This window comes from Equus caballus, chromosome 12, assembly GCF_041296265.1.
Source record: "Equus caballus isolate H_3958 breed thoroughbred chromosome 12, TB-T2T, whole genome shotgun sequence".
NCBI classification, from domain to species: Eukaryota; Metazoa; Chordata; class Mammalia; order Perissodactyla; family Equidae; genus Equus; species Equus caballus.
The window spans coordinates 43,566,604-43,584,596 of record NC_091695.1 but is presented as its reverse complement, the minus strand read 5'-3'; the positions used below and the strand labels follow the sequence as shown (position 1 = coordinate 43,584,596).

General features: G+C 59.0%; 3 protein-coding genes across 8 annotated transcripts in view; 1 reads left to right on the top strand and 2 right to left on the bottom strand.

Moving 5' to 3' along the window:
- Nucleotides 1-52: 52 nt before the first annotated feature.
- On the bottom strand, nucleotides 53-13,745 carry ACTN3 (actinin alpha 3). 3 transcript variants are annotated; one of them, NM_001163869.1, is made up of 21 exons: nucleotides 13,128-13,300; nucleotides 9,330-9,444; nucleotides 9,033-9,152; nucleotides 8,426-8,512; nucleotides 8,258-8,345; nucleotides 7,706-7,784; nucleotides 7,541-7,622; nucleotides 6,709-6,794; nucleotides 6,300-6,392; nucleotides 5,606-5,836; nucleotides 5,333-5,480; nucleotides 4,116-4,266; nucleotides 3,397-3,505; nucleotides 3,159-3,299; nucleotides 2,703-2,885; nucleotides 2,100-2,234; nucleotides 1,825-2,004; nucleotides 1,278-1,424; nucleotides 1,128-1,193; nucleotides 433-591; nucleotides 53-351 (listed from the first exon to the last, which is right to left on the bottom strand). In NM_001163869.1, exons 1-21 carry the CDS (start codon nucleotides 13,275-13,277, stop codon nucleotides 193-195), a joined length of 2,709 nt encoding a protein of 902 aa, NP_001157341.1. In that variant the 5' UTR covers nucleotides 13,278-13,300; the 3' UTR covers nucleotides 53-192. The 3 variants fall into 3 exon arrangements, with proteins under 3 accessions (NP_001157341.1, XP_005598238.1, XP_070084488.1); XM_005598181.4 differs by having other exon boundaries at nucleotides 54-351; nucleotides 1,128-1,424; nucleotides 13,128-13,745; XM_070228387.1 differs by having other exon boundaries at nucleotides 54-591; nucleotides 13,128-13,745.
- Nucleotides 13,746-14,080: 335 nt separating this feature from the next.
- The window catches only part of ZDHHC24 (zinc finger DHHC-type containing 24), a 6,983-nt gene continuing 3,070 nt past the window's right edge, over nucleotides 14,081-17,993 (top strand). The window contains exons 1-2 of the mRNA XM_001491462.7: nucleotides 14,081-14,482; nucleotides 15,430-15,707. Of these exons, the coding sequence (XP_001491512.2) occupies nucleotides 14,202-14,482; nucleotides 15,430-15,707 (559 nt within the window). The 5' untranslated portion in view covers nucleotides 14,081-14,201. The remainder of the gene's footprint in view (nucleotides 14,483-15,429; nucleotides 15,708-17,993) is intronic.
- Nucleotides 16,157-17,993, bottom strand: part of BBS1 (Bardet-Biedl syndrome 1) — a 26,244-nt gene continuing 24,407 nt past the window's right edge. For 2 of the 4 annotated variants that reach the window (XM_023654502.2, XM_023654501.2), the window contains exon 17: nucleotides 16,157-17,875. In XM_023654502.2, coding sequence (XP_023510270.1) covers nucleotides 17,642-17,875 — 234 coding nt within the window. In that variant the 3' untranslated portion in view covers nucleotides 16,157-17,641. The remainder of the gene's footprint in view (nucleotides 17,876-17,993) is intronic. The other 2 variants (XM_023654503.2, XM_070230212.1) reach the window with 2 other exon arrangements.

Genomic DNA, 17,993 nt, shown 5'->3' with positions numbered 1-17,993 from the left:
AGGAACCTGAGGGCCCACCTTCTGCTCCAGGAACCAAAAGGAGATGGAGAGAGGCCCCTCGATGGATCTTTATTCATAAGCACTTGGCTGGTCATTCTCTGGGGCCCTTGCTCCAAGGGATGCATGGGATCAGCCAGAGGGAGCAACCTCACTCCTACTTGCGTGGAGAACCTCAGGGGTCGAGGTCAGAGGTCAGAGGTCGCTCTCCCCGTAGAGGGCACTGGAGAAGGCCACATAATCCAGGGCCCCAGCCGGAGCCCCAGGCCCCTTGTAGGGCGCCATCCGGCGGATGCAGTACTCAGCCTGCTCGGCCGGGAGCTCCCTCCGTAGCTCCTCAGGGGTGATGTAGTTCTGGGGGAGAAGAGGCATTGAGGGCCACAGGTTCTGTTCCCTGCCCCGGCCCGCCAGCCCCCTCTGCCGCCAGGGACTCACCTTGTCTCCCGCCAGGATCTTGAAGGAGGCCACAACTTGCTCAGCCGTGTCAGTCTCGGCTGTCTCTCGGGTCATGAAGTCGATGAAGGCCTGGAAGGTCACGACCCCAGCTGCGTTGGGGTCCACCATGGTCATGATGCGAGCAAACTCCACTTCCCCCTGCAGGGACAGACGGCAGACACCATGCCCATGGGTGCTAGAGCCAGGAGGGCTCCTGATGTCCCCTCCTGGGGACTGTCCAGCCTTGGCTTGACAACCCCGGTGACAAGGTGCTTCCTTTCTCCATAGACCGTCTGCTGCAGCCTTAGTCAGCTCTGGCTTCAGCAAGTCCTTTCTACTAGGCTGAGATCTGCTTCCTGCCCGTGACAATGCCCCCTGTGGCTCATTGGTTCTGATCTTTTTTCTGGGGCTTTCTGTAGTGCCCTTTCTCTGAGGTAAAAATGTTGCAAGCTCAGGCTTTGGAGTCACACAGAACTGGGTCCAAATCCTAGCTGTGTGTCTTTGAGCAGGTTAATTTCTCTCTCTCAGCCTTTGACAGCCCCTATGTGAAATGGGGTAATTCTACCCAGCCCCAGTGGGCGTGATGAGGAGGAAGTGAGATCATGTATGTGAAGGTGGGAAGGACACAGTAGGTGGTCAGTATGTAGGAGGGAGGCACTGAAGGGACTCCTGGGATGGGACTGGGGGACACTCACCAGGTCGTAGCCCATGGAGATGAGGCAAGCCCGGAAGTCATCGGGCTCCATCATACCGTTCCGCTTCTGTGATGGGTGAGCGGATGTCAGGCTGGGTCCCAAACCCCACCAGCCCCCAAGTCCACCCCGCAGGCCTGGGCCCCTGCTGACCCGGTCAAAGTGGTTGAAGGATGCCCGGAACTCGTTGAGCTGCTCCTGGCTCAGGCCCTTGGCGTCTCGGGTCAGTACCTGGTTCTCCACCTCGTTGATGGTGCGGGCGATGGAGGTGAGCAGCTGCTCCCAGCCCACGCGGATGTGCTGGCAGAGCAGGAGACAGGCCAAGTCAGTGGGCGGCCAGTGCCTGGCCCCTAGCTCTAGCTCCCGGCCAACCCACTGTGTGACCCTGGGCAAGTCCTCCCCCTGTCTGGGCCTCTGTCCGCATCTGGAGGTTCCACTGAGTGACCTCCAGCAGCCCTCCCTGCCTTAAAGTTTGATGATTTATTATGTATTAAGTATTGATCAAGCAGCCACGGCCAATCCTGGCCTGGTTTTAGACTGCTCTGTGACCGGATGGGTCACTTCCACTTGCTAGGTCTCAGTAGCCCCATGGTTACAATGGGGGACCCTCCTAGAGCAGACGTGCTGTGTCCAGCGGCGGTGCCCCGGGCTCCCCCAACCAGTGCCGCCTCCCCTGCCCTCTGCGCGGGCGTGGCCCCACCTCCATGCTGTAGACGGTGTGCTTATTGTCAAACACGAGGCTCTCCTGCAGCAGCTGGTGGTCGCCCTCCAGCCGGTCGATGTTGCTCTTGTAGTTGATGATGTTCTGCTCCTGCTGCCGCAGCCCGGCCATCTGCTCCTCCAGAGAGCCCACCATCCCTGCTGCCAGGCGTCCCACCTCCTGCAGGGGGACCCGGGCAGGATGAGGGCCCCCAGCTCGCCACGGTCCAGCCCTGGCTGCACTCCCCCGGGGTGGCCCCTCCACCCAGGCCTTACCTCCACCTTCCCCTGGATCCAGGGCCCGACGGCATTGGCCTGAGCTGCAAACTGTCGCCGGAGCCTCTCGTTCACCTGCTGCCGTGTCAGCTCCTCCTGCAGTGTCTGGTCACGGCTGGGTACCAGCTTTCGGACCTGCGAAGGAGGGTGGTTGTGCCAGGGGCAGCTCTGGGGGCCAGGAGATGGCTCTCAGGGGAGATGGGCTCCAGTGCCTCGAACCTGCTGCTCTGAGCCGCATTGTCTGGGCTATATGGACAAGCTCCTGGGCAAGTTATTCAACCTCTCTAGGCTCGTTTCCTCATCTGTGAGAGGGGGTCAGTGCACCATTTACGACTAATTTAGGCTGTTTTGTAAAGGATGTCCACACACCAGATTTAATTCTACTTCACGTGAGGCCTGATAGGAAAATGCTGCTGTTACGGCCATTTTACAGATGAGGCCAAGACAGGCAAGGAGACTTGTCTGACGCCACGTGGAGGCTGTGGCAGACTCCAGATCCGAAGGTGGACGTGATTCTCCACATCTGGGGACACCTGAGGTTTCAGGGTGGCTAGAATGCACAGGAGTGGCTGGGAGGCAGGGAAGGCCGCAGGCGGCACTGACCGTGTCCCACTTGGTGTTGATGTCCTGCGGGCTGAGGTTGATGTAGGGGTTGGTGGTGCTGGGCCGCAGCCCGTACGTCTGGCAGATCTTCTGGATCTCAGCCTGGATGCCCAGGATGGCGCCTCGCTCTCGGTCAGCCTCGGGCAGCGTTGCCTTGAACTGCTCATGTGCTGTCAGCAGGCTCTGCGGGGCAACAGGCAGGAAGCATCAGCCAGTGCCCCCACACTTCCCACAGGCAACAGAAAGGGCAGCGACGTGCTCCAGGCCACGCAGCTGGTCCAGGGCGGGGCTGGCTTAAGAACCCAGGCCTCTTTGTCTCCCAGCCCAGCACTCAAGAACTGGCGCTTTCCTCCCGTCCCCATTCCTCAGGAGCCCACAGGAGTGGCTGATAGGATTTTAGGCCAGCTTCCCTGTCATCCCATCCAGTCCCCCCACACCTGGAACCCCCGCGGCCACCTGGGTCTCCTGCACCGAGTGCACCAGCCACACGTCCTGGAGGTCCTCCACAGCGCCATCCAGCCAGTTGTTGAAGGGTGCTGCCCGCCGGGCAAACTCCAGCTGCAGCTGCTCGATGGTTTCCAGGAGCTTCTCCATCCTCTAGGGGTGGTGGGGATGGTGAGTCAGCAGCCTGCCCAGTGGGCCCCCCTCACCCACCTACAGTCCCCAGCCCCCAGCTCCTGGCCCCCAGCCTCACCTCAAGCGCATCCCGCCTCTTCTGGGTCAGCGTGCCCAGGTTGTCCCACTGGTCGCAGATAGCCTGGCAGCGGCTGTTCACCGACGCTGCCTCGTGGTAGTCCAGTTCACTGGGAGCGAGAAGCAGGGTGACTGTGGGCCAGACCCCAGCCCAGATTTCCTCCTTGCCTGCCCTCCCGGGGTGGTGATGAAGGCATGAGACAGCCAGGGTAGATAGGGGTTAAGCAGAGCTTTCCTGGGGAGGAGGGGTCCCAGCGAGTTCCTCGGAGGAAGGGGAGCCCCCCACTGGTCCTCAACTCCAATCCCTCAAGGAGCTTGGAGGGAGGGGCGGGGCTTTGAGTTTTGGGGGCCGGGTTATGCAAAAAAGGGCGGGTTTACAGGAGGAGGTGGCGAGGCCAAGGCTGATGGAGAGAATTTGGGGGAGTAGACCTGGCCTGGAGCTGAAGGGAGCGGGCAGGCCACGGAGGTGGGACAGGCCCAGCGCCGGTGGGGAAGAGTATGCGTAGCAGAGCGGGGTCGGGAGATGGAGACAGGGTTACGGGAGGAGGGGCGCGGGACAAGTGATGATGGGGAACGACCTGGGTACCAAGGCAGGGTTACCAAACCGGGGAGAAGGAAGTCTCTTGAGGGCATGGGAGTGAGGCGGGGATTGACGCCGAGGGGCGGGGCCAGGGAGGGGCGTTGTCGCTGGGGGCGGGCCCGGTAGTGGGTCACGCCTACTTGAGCTCCTGGGCCAGCGCCGCGATGTGCTCCACGCGGTCCTGGTGCGCCGCCAGGTCGCTCTCAAAGGCCTCGTGGCGCCGCAGCAACGCCCGCACCTCCTGTAGCGACGCGGACTCGTAGTCGCGCTGGCTCAGCATCTCCTCCTTCCCTGCTCGGAGAGAGGCCCGGCTCTGGTCACGCAGCGGCGGCCGCCGCAGGAGCAGGGGGTTCGAGCCGGGCTGTGTGACCACGGAAATTCCTCCTCTGTGAAATGCAGGTGCCCACACCTGCCCAGTCTACCCTAGGGATTTGGCCTGAGGCGCTAGTGTGATAAAGTTAAGTGAAGCTGCCGTTCCAGGGCATGGCCCATAAATGACGTCAGCATCCCCTCCACGCTCAGGGTGGTCCTTCGGACAGTTTTGGTAACTGCCTCCCCACGACTCCATGAGCCCCATGAGCCCCTGAGCCGGTTTCCCTTGCTCACCAGTGTCCCCAGCGCCTGGCACGGTGCCTGGTACTTAGTAAACCTTCAATGACTATTTGTTGGATGAATCAATGATGAATGTAAAAGTGTTTTGAGAATAACAATTACCATAATTATGCAAATAAAACCCATAATTATAATAATTGCACAACGACCATTTGTTGAGTGCCTCCGCATTATGCAGAGACAGTAACTGAGTTTTAGAGGCTCAGAGACCTCCACAGGGTCCCATCAGTGGCTGTATATGTAAAGAATTGTTATATCAAACCATTGATACTCATTATGCCCATAATCCATTATTAATGGTTGTTAGTATTTTTAGGCAGGACTCATTCATTTGTAGGATTAAAACCCCTGATGAGATACAGAATGAGTGTTTTCATACAGCATGCTATATTTGACTCACGCAATATTTTGGCATCGGTAAACTTTGAGTCAAACTTTGAGTGTTGGAGACTCACCTTTGGACACCTGCTATGCATACAAACAAAACGCTAAATGACAAATTAATCAGAGTAGACTTGCCGAAGGCCAGAGCCAGGAGAGATTAGGGGCCTGAGTTTACGATAAAGACACTGTGGCCCAAAGACGGCCAGTGACCTGGTTGCGCGGCAAGTCCGGGTGGGACTAGAAAATGGGTCTCTAGCTAACTGGCAGAACACCTAGCCCTGACCTGTGCATTTTGCCAGGACCACCCCCTCCTCCCAGTCTTCACCCCAGGACAGAATCCAGCCCCATGAGAGGTACCTACCCCGGGTCCAGGCCTCATGCAGGGAGGCCTTCTGCTGGAACTTCTCAGCCAGGTGCTGGAGCCGCTGCAGGCGCCGGATCTCCGAGAGCAGCCAGTCCTCATAGCCCTTCTCCACTTGCTCCAGCCCCCGCCATGCGTTGGCGATGTCCTGTGGGACAGGCAGAGGTGCCCTCCATCACGGTTCACCCATTGTACAGACGGGGACACAGAGCCCAAGGTCACCCAGGGAACATCGGCAGAGCTGGAGTCACCCCCATCCCCAGCCTGGCTCACCGAGACCAGCTTGCCCTCAGAGGGCATGAAGGCTGGCCGGTGGCTCAGCCGCAGCTTGGTCTGCAGCGTGTTGAAGTTGATCTCCAGCTGGCACTTCTCCTGCACGCGGGGTGGCTTGTGCAGGCGCCGGTAGTCCCGAAAGTCCTCCAGCTTGCGCTGCATGGCACTCATGCTGGGCTCGCCCACACGGTTCTCCAGCCACGGTATGGTGCGGCGGATCCATTCCAGCAGCTGCCAGGGCCAGGCAGGGGGAGAGCAGAGAGCTCTGAGCTGGCCTGCTCACCTCATCCACCCATCTCCACCCACACCCAGCCTGTGGCCAAAAGGCTGGGCCTCAAGCAGAGGGGGAGGGGGGGTACTGGAGGACAGAATGGGGGGGGGTCCCCACTAGTCAGGGAAGGAATAGGATCGTTAATTTCTGAGTCCAGGGACCAGTAGAGGTCGGCACAGAGCAAAGGGCCACGAGACTGCCTAAATATGAGTGAATGGATAAATGAATGAATGATGAGTGAATCACTGAATGACCAGGAGCTTGGATGGGCAGAAAGGGGCAAGAGATGGGTGAAGATGGCAGGAGAAGGCTGGGGAAGGCCAAGGCTGCTCTGAGGAGGGGGGGCGCTCTGCAGACCTGCGGTTAGCCGGGCCTGGGAGAGCCCAGGTCGGGGAAGGGGAAAGGCCCTCTGGCCCATCTCACCTCACTGGCAAGCTTCTCGTACTCCTCCATCAGCTTCTCGTTTTCCTGGTTCACCGCCAGCACTTTGCAGATCCTGTTGGCAGCTGTCTCCGCCTGCGGTGGGAGTGGGCAGAAGGGCTGGCGTTAGAACAAGCTGCCGCAGACACCCCAACCCAGCCTCCCTGTGTGATGCCCTTAAAACCTGGACCCATGCAAAGCGGGGAAGGGATGAGGGGAGCACATCTTTTAGGATGAGGACGGAGCTTCGAGGCCAGACGCCTCCGCTCCTGAGCTCCCCAAGGACCGAGGATGTGCAGGTGGGGCCGTAGCACTCCCATCCACGTGGGGCCTGGCACCTCCAACTGTCGGGATGCGGCCCAGGTTGGGCCCCTGGGTGCACGAGCCCAGCCCAGCAGATGAGTGCCTTTACCTGCTCGGCCCCGGCGAAGGCATGGTAGAAGCAGGAAACGTAGGTCATGATGGCCTTCTCATCGGGCTTTGGGGTGTTCACGATGTCTGGGGGATGGCAGTGAGGTGTTCATTAGCCAAAGCCAGGGCTGGGGAATGGACTCATGCCCCCACCCAGGCAAAGAGCTCCCCTGGGACAGAAGGGGGCAGAGACATTTAGTCACAGCCACTAGCTTCCAGCTACCCCAAACCCAGTGTCTTCTTCCCTGAAGCCCTCTGGTCATCCCAGGGCCCAGCAACCTCCCCCTCTGTGTGGTGAGGAAAGCACGAGGGAGTGGGTGCATGAGCGGACACTGTGGCCCTCATGAGGTACCAGTCCACACTGCCTGATGTCGCTAACCCTCCCATGACTCCATCTGTCTGTCTGTTTCTTCCCCAAGTCCACGAACTCCTCAGACGCCAGACCAAGTTCTCGTCCATCAGTGCCCACACACCCCAGGCACAGGAGGCGCTCAGAAAGTGTTTGCTCCCTCAATTGACTAAACACCCTGTTTGGGCAAAGGGGCCAGAGGCAGCATCTTTCCCAGAGGAGCTCCCAATCTTGAGGGACCAATATGCTCCCAGAGGGTGGAGCCATTAGGTAAGGGGAGAGGCAGGGAGGCTGCTTCCTCTGGGTGGAGAGGGGCAGGGGGATGAGAGAGAGGGGGCCTGGAGACAGGGGCCTGTGGCAGGAAGGATTCTGACCAGGGAGTGGGGTGAGGGGCGGAGCGTTCCAGGAGGAGCATTCCAGGTGTGGCGGTTGGACCCTGCAGACGGGTAAGTGGAGTCCTCGCCCGGGCTGGGCTTCCTCTCACCTTCCGCATCCAACATCTTGGGGATGTCCAGGTATTTCTCCGCCACCTCGAAGGCAGTGTTCAGGTTGCCAATGGGGTCATCCTAGATGGGTGTGAGGAGGAGAGGTGAAAGGTCAGCTGAGGGCAGAGGTTGGGGTGTTGGGGCTGGGGGCGGCGGAGGCCTACCTTGCGCAGTTTGGCGTAGTCGATGAGGTCAGGGCGGTGTCGGTGGATGAGAGCACAGAGGGCCAGGCCATCCTTCCAGCTGGGCAGAGAGGAGGGAGGTCAGCCCAGGTTCAAGCTGGGGCCCTCTTCTGCCCTCCTCGCAGGAGCACCCCCATCAAGACAATGTCATGTGTACAGGGGGGTAAAGTCCAGACTCCTCAGCTTGGCATGTGAGGCCCTTCATTACCAGACTTGCGCCATCCCCCCCGAGCTCATCACAATTCCTTCACCTCCCCTAGGCTTGGGCCACACCAATTTCTAGATGTGTTTGGCCTCCAAGTCTTTGCTCAGGAGGTTCCCCCTGGCTGGAATGCCCTTCCAGGGATGTCTCCCCTCCTCCCTCCTCATGGATTCTCTCTCACCCTCCTGGATTCAGTTCAACATTGACTCAGTCCTCCTATTTCCAGTCACTGTTCTGGGAACTTGGTGGTGACCTCTCCTCCCCTGTGGCTTGTGACAGGGGCCCTAGGGCCCGGCAGAGGCCCGTGCGCATGCGCTGATCAGCTGACAGACCTGGTGTGGAAGTTCTGCACGTTGACATTGCGGTACGGCGCCGTCTTCCGCTGGCACCACAGGAGCAAGCCCTCCTTGGCCGAGGTTTCTGGGTGGAGATGGGGGGAGCGTTGGTTGGGGCGGGGTCTGGGCCAGCCCTCTCACTCTACCTGCTTCCCCACTGCTCACCCTCCACAGAGATGTCCTGGATGGCAAAGCGAAGGATGATGGTCCAGATCATGCCCAAGGTCATCTTCAGGTTCCCGTCGACGATCTCTGCAGGCCAGAGGGTGAGGACAGATTCCACCTGGCGTTCAAGGTCTGTACTACCAGGCCTCAGCTACCTTCCGCCCTGCTCCACCCTCTGGCCCTTATCCCCCATCCCTGGGCTGGCGCCTAGTAGTTGCTCAATCTTTTTACTTAAAATGATTCATCAAGGGGCCAGCCCCGTGGTGTAGTGGTTAAGTTTGGTGCACTCCGCTTTGGCAGTCCAGCTTCACGGGTTCAGATCCCAGGCATGGACCTACACCACTTGTCAGCCATGCTGTGATGGTGACCCACATATAAAGTAGAGGAAGACTGGCACAGACGTTAGCTCAGGGCTAATTTTCCTCAGGGAAAAAAAAAGATTCACTCAACATCTACTAGGTGTCAGGTCCTGTGTCGGCACTTTGGGTACATTTGGTCCCTACACTCCCTCCTGTGAGGCATGGGTGGTTATCCCCATGGAGGTGACTTGTTGATGTCAGGAATTCCCCCCACCCCCTGACCAGGCCTCCTCCTACCACCTCCTCACCTTCAGCACCGATGGACACCAGCTTAACCCCCTTGCTGGCAATGAAGTCCAGGGCCTTGTTGACATTGGCGATTTTGTGGAAGCGCATCTTGCCTTTGTCTGGCCTGGGCAGCCTCTCTCCTGGGTGTAAGAGGAGAGGTCAAGGGGTCAAAGGTCATGAGAGGAAGCTGAAGACATTGTCCTCAAACTTCCCCCTCCCCCACCAAGTCCCCTTCCAGCGCTCTGCTGCCATATTTCCCCAGCCCTCTGGACTCCTCTAGGTCCTGGGGTCCCTGTGCTCTGATTTGCACCCCTCACCTGAAATGACCTCCAGGAGCAACATGAGTTTGAGGCCATTGCGGAAATCCTCCTCGATGTTCTCGATCTGGGTGCCGGCCTTGCGCAGGTGTGAGTTGCACCAGGCAGTGAAGGTCTGGGGGCAGAGAATGCTTAGACCCTAGGCTGAGGACAGTGTTCAGGCCTCTCGGTCAAGGTAGGTCTCAGAGCCCGAAGGCCGGGATTCAAGTCCCGGGGCTGGCTGTGCATCTGGGGCCAGGCCCTTTCCCTCCCTGAGCTCTAGTCCTCCTGGAAGAGGAGAAATGGGGTCTGGGGCCCATGCAGGTCCCAGTTTGGATGAGGGGCACCTGCCGCCAGGACTCCAGCTTCAGCCAGTCTCAAGCACTGGAGGGGGACTTCGAAAATGGTAAAGCAGACACTCCAAAGTGTTGGACCCTTTGAGGCACAAGGGCTAATGCAGGCTGAAATGGCCGTTCTAAAATCTGAAAAACTCTGGGTTGAAGCACATTTGGCTCTGAGGGTTTTGCCCAAAGCACTGTGCCCCTGTGTTATTATCTCACGGGCCTCCCAGGGCTGCTGTGAACCGGCCTCCAAGTAGACTATGCGGGTGTGAGAGCTTTGCAGGCCGTGGAGGATCAGGCCCGGCCTGACCTGGTTTCTGGAGGTGACTGCCTTTCCTCTCTCCCCAGAATCAGCCTCAGCCTCAGCCTCCATCTGGGACGGGAGGGCTGGTATACAGCTGTTTGTCTTTTGGGGATGGGCATGACCCGGAGCCTGGTGCACAAGATTCCACCAACCTCCCAAGCTTCCAGGCCCTGGATTCTGCCATCGGCTGTAGAGCCCTTGGAGAATTCATACTTGGGCCCTAACCCAGCTGAGCTACTCCCTCTCTGTGACCTTGGGTGTGCCCCTTGCCCTCTCTTGAGCTCAGTCTCCCCAGTTGTACAATTAAGGGGTCAGACGCCATGACGTCTCAGCTCCTTCTTCCTCCGACCTGGCAGGATTCTAGCATTCAGAGCATTCCCCCACTGCAAAGCAGATACTCCGGGGAGGTGGCCCTGAAAGTAATTTGGAATTATTTCCTTCAGCCAGCTTCCTTTCCACAGATCAGCTTTTAAGATGCCCTAGGAGCTGGACATGGAAGGTGATGCTTTAAATAGTTGAGAGGCTGTCACTGCTCAGGGAAGGGAGTGAGCTTCCTATCACCAGTGGTGTGTAAGTGGGTGCTGAGCACTAACTGATGGGGCCCCACGCAGGAGAGAGCAGTTGGATTCTCTGTAGTTCCTTCCAACCCTGGAGTCGGAGATGCTCTGGGTCTGGATGGGGCAGGGGAAAGGCAGGTCTGGGTGGGGCCTCCATGGCAGAGGAAGGGACATTATTTCATTTGTCAAACATGACATTTAATGAGACGGGGTCCCGGCCCTAAAGGAGGTCACAGTCAATCAAAGAGTCATGTTCATCTGAAAAGTGCTGGGAAAGACTAGTGTTGAGGAGTCAAGGGGCGGAGTTCTCCAAATCAGGTGGGGGACGTCTTGGCGAAGGCTAATATTTGATCAGCGCCGTGATGGAAGGACAGGAGTCACTCAGGCAGAGAAGGGCAGGCAAGGGCATTCCAGGCAGCGACAGCCACGCGGACGAGTGTTAGCGGCGAGAAACAGTTGCTAGGACTGTGGAGCTACAGCTCGCTGGGCACTGCCGGAATGAAGCTGGGGGTGTTGGGGTGTGACTGGTGAGAGGCAGGCCGGAGGGGCGGCAGGGGCCAGGTCATGCACCATCTTGGGTGCTAAGCCAGGGAGTTTGAACTTGATCCCGAGGGCAACAGGGAGTGAGGAAAGCTCATTCCCTCGGGATCCTGAAAGCTTTCAGACAGAGGAGAAAGGTGGGCAGAACTGTGTTGTAGAAAGCTCATCCTGGTTGCAGAGGGGAGACAAACGGCTTGGCAGAGCAGAAGGGAGAAGTGAGGAGTTGGCGCCTGGGACCAGCGTGAGAGAGGGAGGGGGCCAGTGAGGGGAACGGGGCAGGACCAGCTGGATGAGATAGAAACATTTGCTCCTGGCTGGAATATAAGCTCCCTGACTCAGGGGCTTTATTTTGCCCCGTGCTGAATTCCTGGGACCTAAAACAGTGCCTGGCACATAGTAGGACCTCCTAAAAAAATACTGAATGAATGTTTTGGAGGTTGAATGAAGAGGACTCAGGCATCAAGCGGGAGGAGGTGGGAGTGCTCCAAGACATGGAGGAGGAGCGGGGAAGGGGTGGGGCTAAAGCCGAGTGCAGAGATGTTCATTACATTGTAATAAACACGAGAAAAAAATGACCAGAATGTCCAACTCCAGGGGATGCTGATTAATTTACAGAGCATCTACGCTGTGCGGCTGTTGAATGAATAGATGAGGTGGGTGGCTTTAAATTGGGTTGGAAAGATATTACGGATATCTTTTTAAGTGATGAAAGCAAGTTACAGAGTAGCCTGTGTCTTAAGCGGGGCATGTGGACCTGGATCTGGGAGAGGCCTGGGTGGGTGGGACTGGGCAGAGGAGTGGTTGCAGAACAGATGGCAGCTGGAGGCAGGGGCAGGGATGACATCACCGGGAGACTGCTGGACCAGAGGACCGCAGCCCTGCTTGGAGACAGGTGCAGGAGGAGCCTGCGGGGAGGCGCGTCACCGGGGGCACCCCAGCCGAGTCAGCTAAGCCTCCTGGCCCTGGGGGTCATCTCCTGTCTCTAACCCAGCGGAAGTGCTCTGATTCTAAGTCCTGGAATTCTCAGATCCACCTCTCTTCCCTGACCTTTCCTAGAGTCCTACCATTGGCATGGCAATTGTATTACTGGCAAATGCTGAGCAGGGTCCAATGACCTCATGGTGTCCTCCCTACCCCTGGCCCGCCGCTCCCCAGTTTACCCACTCCAGCCCAGATCATTTTCTCTTTTGGGAACCCAGGTGTCCTGCCCCCTCCACTTGGGAAAGTCGGGGAGTGAAAATAGATCGAGGAGGGGGGCCAAGGGCCCTACAAGGCTGGGCCTGGGCAGCAGCTGCCCGCGTGCCCCTCTCCAGCCTCCCGCAAGGCGCTGCCTCAGCACAAAGTGTCCATCTGGCCAGAGGGTCAGGTTACTGCGTAAGGGGACCCAGGGCTCCCCTCCTCCCGACCTCGTGGCCTTTTCAGCAGACTCAGGGCCTCTGGGGTGGGGAGGGGTATCTTGGGAAACAGTGGGGGGTGGGGCAAGCAAAGAGCAAAGACCCTCAGGTTGGGGGGTTCCTTTTTCTGGCAGTATATGATTTGGGTCCTATGTCTGCCCCTTTCTAGGCCTGTTTCCTCATTTGACAATTGGGACAGAGTGACTATGGACGCCAGGATGGAGAGAATCCAGAGGGGATGTGGGGGTGGGGGGTCTAGGATGGTTCCCCCTCCCCCACACTCCCAAGTCACCCGGTTGCCTGGCTGCAAGCCCTCGAGGCGGGCCAGGAATATTAAACTAGAGAGTGGGGGTGTGGGGAGAAAGATTAGTCTACCCAAACCCCTCAAACTTGCATCTCTCAATCCATTTTCGCCAGCAGAAGTGGGGCGGTGAGCCCAGGGGAATGAACCCTGGGGATGGGGACCCCAGAAACTCCCCTTGTCACCCTAAACCCCTCATGAAGGCTCCCAGTCCTCTCTTCCAGCCCTGGGGGACAGCAGAGGACGGATGGGCAGAGCCTGGGCGAGGGAGAGACACTCTGGGTCAAGACAGGCTCTGCCCTTGACCTGCTGAGATGCCAAGGACAAACCGCCCGGCTTCTCAGGCCTCAGTTTTGCCATCTGGAAATGGGTGAGCACTCACTTTCCGCTGCTGCTTCTCCCAGGCCGGGTCCAACAGCAGGTCGCGGTCCCAGTCCTCCTCCTGTTCCATATACTCGCCGCCCCCGCCGCCGCCGCCCACGAAGTGCCCCTCCCCGACCCCCAGACCCTCGGGCTGCATAACCATCATCATCTTGCTCAGGCTCCTGGCTCCAGCTCCGCGCTCTCCAGAACACGGGGGCCTCGTTAAGTAGCGCCCGGCCCAGCCCCGGATCGGATTCGCGCTAAATATGGGGGAGGAGGGAGGGGCCGGATCGGGGCGAGGGCGCTCGGGTCTGGACCAGGCGAGAGGTTGCCCAGGGGCCAGAGGACTGCAGAATCTGGGGGCACTGGAATGGATCCCGTGGCGGAGATTCGGGGTTCGCGTTCCGGCTCCGCCTCTGGGCGCTGTGTGACCTTGGGAAAGCCACTGGCCCTCTCTGAGTCTGTTTCCTCATGTCTACAACGGAGATGATGATAATAATAGTGGCTGCAGACCTCTCTAGAAGCTGCCCTTTGGACCTCCTCCTGTCCCTATTACTGCGCTTCGCTGGTGGGAAACAGGGAGCCCAATCCCCATTTCACAGAAACCCCAGGCACCCAGCTCTTTTGAATGTTTTCTGGGGAGATGAAGGGAGACACTCGAGAGTGGGAGGGGCTCTAGGCCAGCTGGATGGGCGATGCAGGGCTATTAATATCGGGGCGGCCGGGGGGGTGAGGGGGAATGTGCTGAGCCGGGAAACCCCGACGCCACAGAGACTGCAACTCAACTCGTGGCGCCCGCCAGCGGCTGGGCGTGCAGGGCTCCCTCGAGCGGGGCGGGGCCTCCGCCGGCGGGCGGGGCTATGACGTCGCGGCCCTACCGGGCGCTGGCGCCAACAGGATTCCGAGCATCTCGTTGGCTCATTCGGCCGTCCAATCACATCTCTGCATCTGCCGGCCGCTCCGTGTGAGGCAGAAGGCGCCCCGCATCCCTTCGGCGCTCCTATTGGTCGTAGCAGACGTCCGTCTGCCACTATCCCCGCCCCAATACGGAAGCGGCTGGGAGCTGGGAGCCGACCGCGGGTGGGTCCAGGCCATGGGGCAGCCTTGGGCGGCCGGGAGCGCGGAGTGGGCGCCCGCGCGGCTGCCCCTCGTGCTCACCGCGCTGTGGGCGGCGGCAGTGGGCCTGGAGCTGGCCTACGTGCTGGTGCTGGGTCCCGGGCCGCCCCCCCTGGGACCCCTGGCCCGGACCTTGCAGCTCGCGCTGGCCGCCTTCCAGCTGCTCAACCTGCTGGGCAACGTGGGGCTCTTCCTGCGCTCGGATCCCAGCATCCGGGGCGTGATGCTGGCCGGCCGCGGTCTGGGCCAGGGCTGGGCGTGAGTGGGGTGGGGGATCTGGCAGGGGCGGGGGGAGGAAGAAGCGGGAGTCTTGGACAAGAGGAGGGGCCCTAGGACCTGAGGATGTTAGAACCAGATTACAATAGGATCCGCTTAGAGCCAGTGAACTCCTTTTGAACCTAGGATGGTGGGGCCAGAAGGAGTATCATTCATTCACTTACACATATTTACTGAGCACCCACCACGTGCAAGGTACTGTTCCAGGTACTGGAGGTACAATAAAACAGATTCCTGACCTCCTGGAAGGAGGCGTCTGAGCAAAGACTTGAAGGAGGTGGGGGAGTTAGCCATGTGGGAATCTGGGGGAAGAGTGTTACAGGCAGAGGGAACAGATAGTGCAAAGGCCCTGAAGCAGTTGTGTGTCTAGATTGTTCCAGGAATATCAAGAAAGCCAGTGTGGCTGGCATGGAGTGAGAGACGGGGAGGAGAGAGGTTAGAGATGTAAAGACCTTGTAGGACATTGAAGGCTTTGCTTTTTACTAGAAGTGAAATGGAGAGCCACGGGAGGGTTTTGAGCAGAGGAGGGACTGACTTCCATTTTAAAAGGATCAGTCTGGCTGCTGGTGAGACTATAGAGGAGGGGACAAAGGTGCAGTCAGGGAGAGCAGTCAAGAGGCTGTTGCAATAATTCAGGGGGGAGTGCGTGGTGACTTGAACCAAGGTGGTGGCCGTGGAGGAAGTGAGAAGTTTGCTCCTGGATGTTAGAGGCCAGACAAAGGCCTTAGGACTGGGGATGTCAGCGCTGGAAGTGACCTCAGAGCTTCAGGGCTAGACCTGGAAGGGCCTGGGCAGTGGGGTCCAGCCTTCGTTGACCCCTGATGACCCTGAGGCTTAGTGAGGGTGGGTGTGCTCAGGGGCTGCCCGGGGCATGATGTGGGGCACGCAGAGCCGCTGGAGGAACTGACCCTCTGCTTCCTTCCCTGCAGTTACTGCTACCAGTGCCAAAGCCAGGTGCCGCCACGCAGCGGGCATTGCTCCGCCTGCCGCGTCTGCATCCTGCGTCGGGACCACCACTGCCGCCTGCTGGGCCGCTGCGTGGGCTTCCGCAACTACCGGCCCTTCCTGTGCCTGCTGCTGCATGCCGCTGGCGTCCTGCTCCACGTCTCTGTGCTGCTGGGCCCTGCCCTGTCAGCCCTGCTGCGTGCGCACGCGCCCCTGCACACCGCCGCGCTCCTCCTGCTGCCCTGGCTCATGCTGCTCACAGGTGGGGAGCTGGGACGCCTCCACGGGGTGGCGGAGGCCCTGTAGTGGGCCATTCTGGTGGGAGATGGGATTCCCGCTGGTTCTCCTGGCAACACCCTGGGACCCAGTCCCAGTGTCATTTATCGGGGTGAGGGCAGCTGGCATTCAGCTGAGTGCGCAGTACAGTAAAATACGGGGGCTCAACACAGGGACAGAGTTCTGGCTGGGAGAATCAGTGTGAACCAGCGCTTAGGGGTTGGGCAGGGAGTAGCAAAGGCAATTTGATGGGAATGTGAGAACTAAGGCTGGGAGGTGGGTTAGGACTGGCTGGTGAAGGGCCTTGATGCTGGCATAAGGAGATGGCCCCTGCTCTGCTGGGCAGTGGGGAGCCAGGGAAAGTTGCAGGCAGGGAATGTCCAGTCTGTGGCAGCTGGGAGTGGAAGACTTGCATCAGGAGGCTGGTTGCGAGGCTATGTTTTAGATGACACATTTATTCCTCTTTCCACTGATACCACCCAAGATAAACGCCCACTGGTCTTTTAAACTCTGTTCTCTCCCCCCCGGAAACTCTTTGGGCTTTCTCTCCTGACCTCTCCACGGTCCCCTCTGTAACCTTGTCCTGTACTTACTTAACTCCCTGACCACTCTGAGTGGTCACTGTGTCTCCTCATCTGATCCAGGCTCAGCTCTGTCCCAAGGCCCCCCCTCCCTGCAGCCCTGGGGAGGCCCAGTGGGACTGTCAGTGTCTTCTGCCCACACCGGCTTCCTGAGCAGCCCTCCTCCAGGACCCCCGGCCTCCACAGAAAGTCAAGCCCCTCCCTGCCCCCCAGCCCCTGTGGTCATCCACGGCCTTCCGCTCACGCCCCTCGGTCACTGAAGACTTGGGCTCGGGTGCCCAGTCTCTGTGAGCCCTGGACGCTGTTGAGATCGCGGGTATCTGAAAGTCTGGGCAGATGGCCCAGTCGGTGCCCAATGGCCCAGCCTCTTGACCTCCTCCTCCATTTTATTTCCTTCTCCTACTGTCAGAATCCAAAATGTTTCACCTCCCAAACCACCCCATCAGTCGCCCCTCTCTGCTCCCTGCCTCCTCTCCTTCTGTCTCTCTCTCCTCTTTTACCCCATGACACCTGTTCCCTGAGCTCCTGGCCCTCGCCTTTCTGTCCGTCAGCATCTTCCCTCTCATCGCCCCCACATCCAGCTCACTTCTACCATTCTCCTACCAATACCTCAAACCTCTTCTCTCCATCTCCTGCTGTGCCTTCCTGGCTTCTCTGTGTCTCCCTGGCTGCTGACAGCTGCCAGACACATGGTACTTTGTGGCAGGTTGGTCCCATGCCACATTTCATGGCTGCTGACCTCCACAGGCCCTCAGCCGTGCCTGGCTGTCCTGGCTTCTCAGAAGCTTGCTCCCCAGAGTGATTGTAGCTCAAACCTTCCCACTTTCCTGGCCTCCAAGCCCCTACCCCTCTTGAAAGTCCGTCACAGAGAAAACAAGACATCAGATGGGCCGCCCTGAATTGTCCTGCCCTCAGATCTCCGAGCCAGGCTGCCTGCCCCCAGCTTCTCCGGGCGTCTGACCCCCTCCCTGCTCCTAGGCCTCTCCTGACTCCCCAGGCTCCCTCTACTGGCTGCCTTTGGGTTTTCCCACCTGATACAAACCTCTTCACCCCACAGCCGCCTCCTCTCGCTCTTCTGTCAGCTGCCAAGCTTCCTGAAGGACTTGCCTGGGCTCACGGGCTGCTTTTCCTCACCTCCCACCCATCCTCCACCTGCTCCAAACTGGCTTCTTTCTCACCACTCCCCTGAGACTGCTGTGGTCCCCAGGCGTCTGTCTCCACAAAACCCAAAGGACCCTTCTGAGTTCTCTCCTTGCTTCACAACACCTTTCAGCCTCCTGGAAGGGCTCTACCCCGGGCGTCACCGACAGCCCTTCCTCTCTGGTTCCCTTTCTCTTCTTTATCTGGTCCCTAAGGACCTGGTTTCCTGGTGCTGAGGTCGAAGCGCCGTTCTCATCTCACTCTGCATGCTCGCGGGGGTCTCGGAACCGCCTGTGTACTGACTGCCCGCAGATCTGCATGTCCAGCCTGGGCTTCTCTCCTGAGCTTCCAGAACTGTCCTCTCACTCGTCTTGCAGGCAACTCTCTGTCCCGTCTCGGGACCTTCAAGCAGAATGTTTTCTCCCCTCTTCACCTAGCAAATACCTCCTTAACCTTCTTCAGGCACCACTCAAAATGTCACTTTATCAAAATAGATGAGGTCCACTTCCCTTAGTTAGCCTTTAGTAAGCGTTCATGGCATTTCCCTCCCC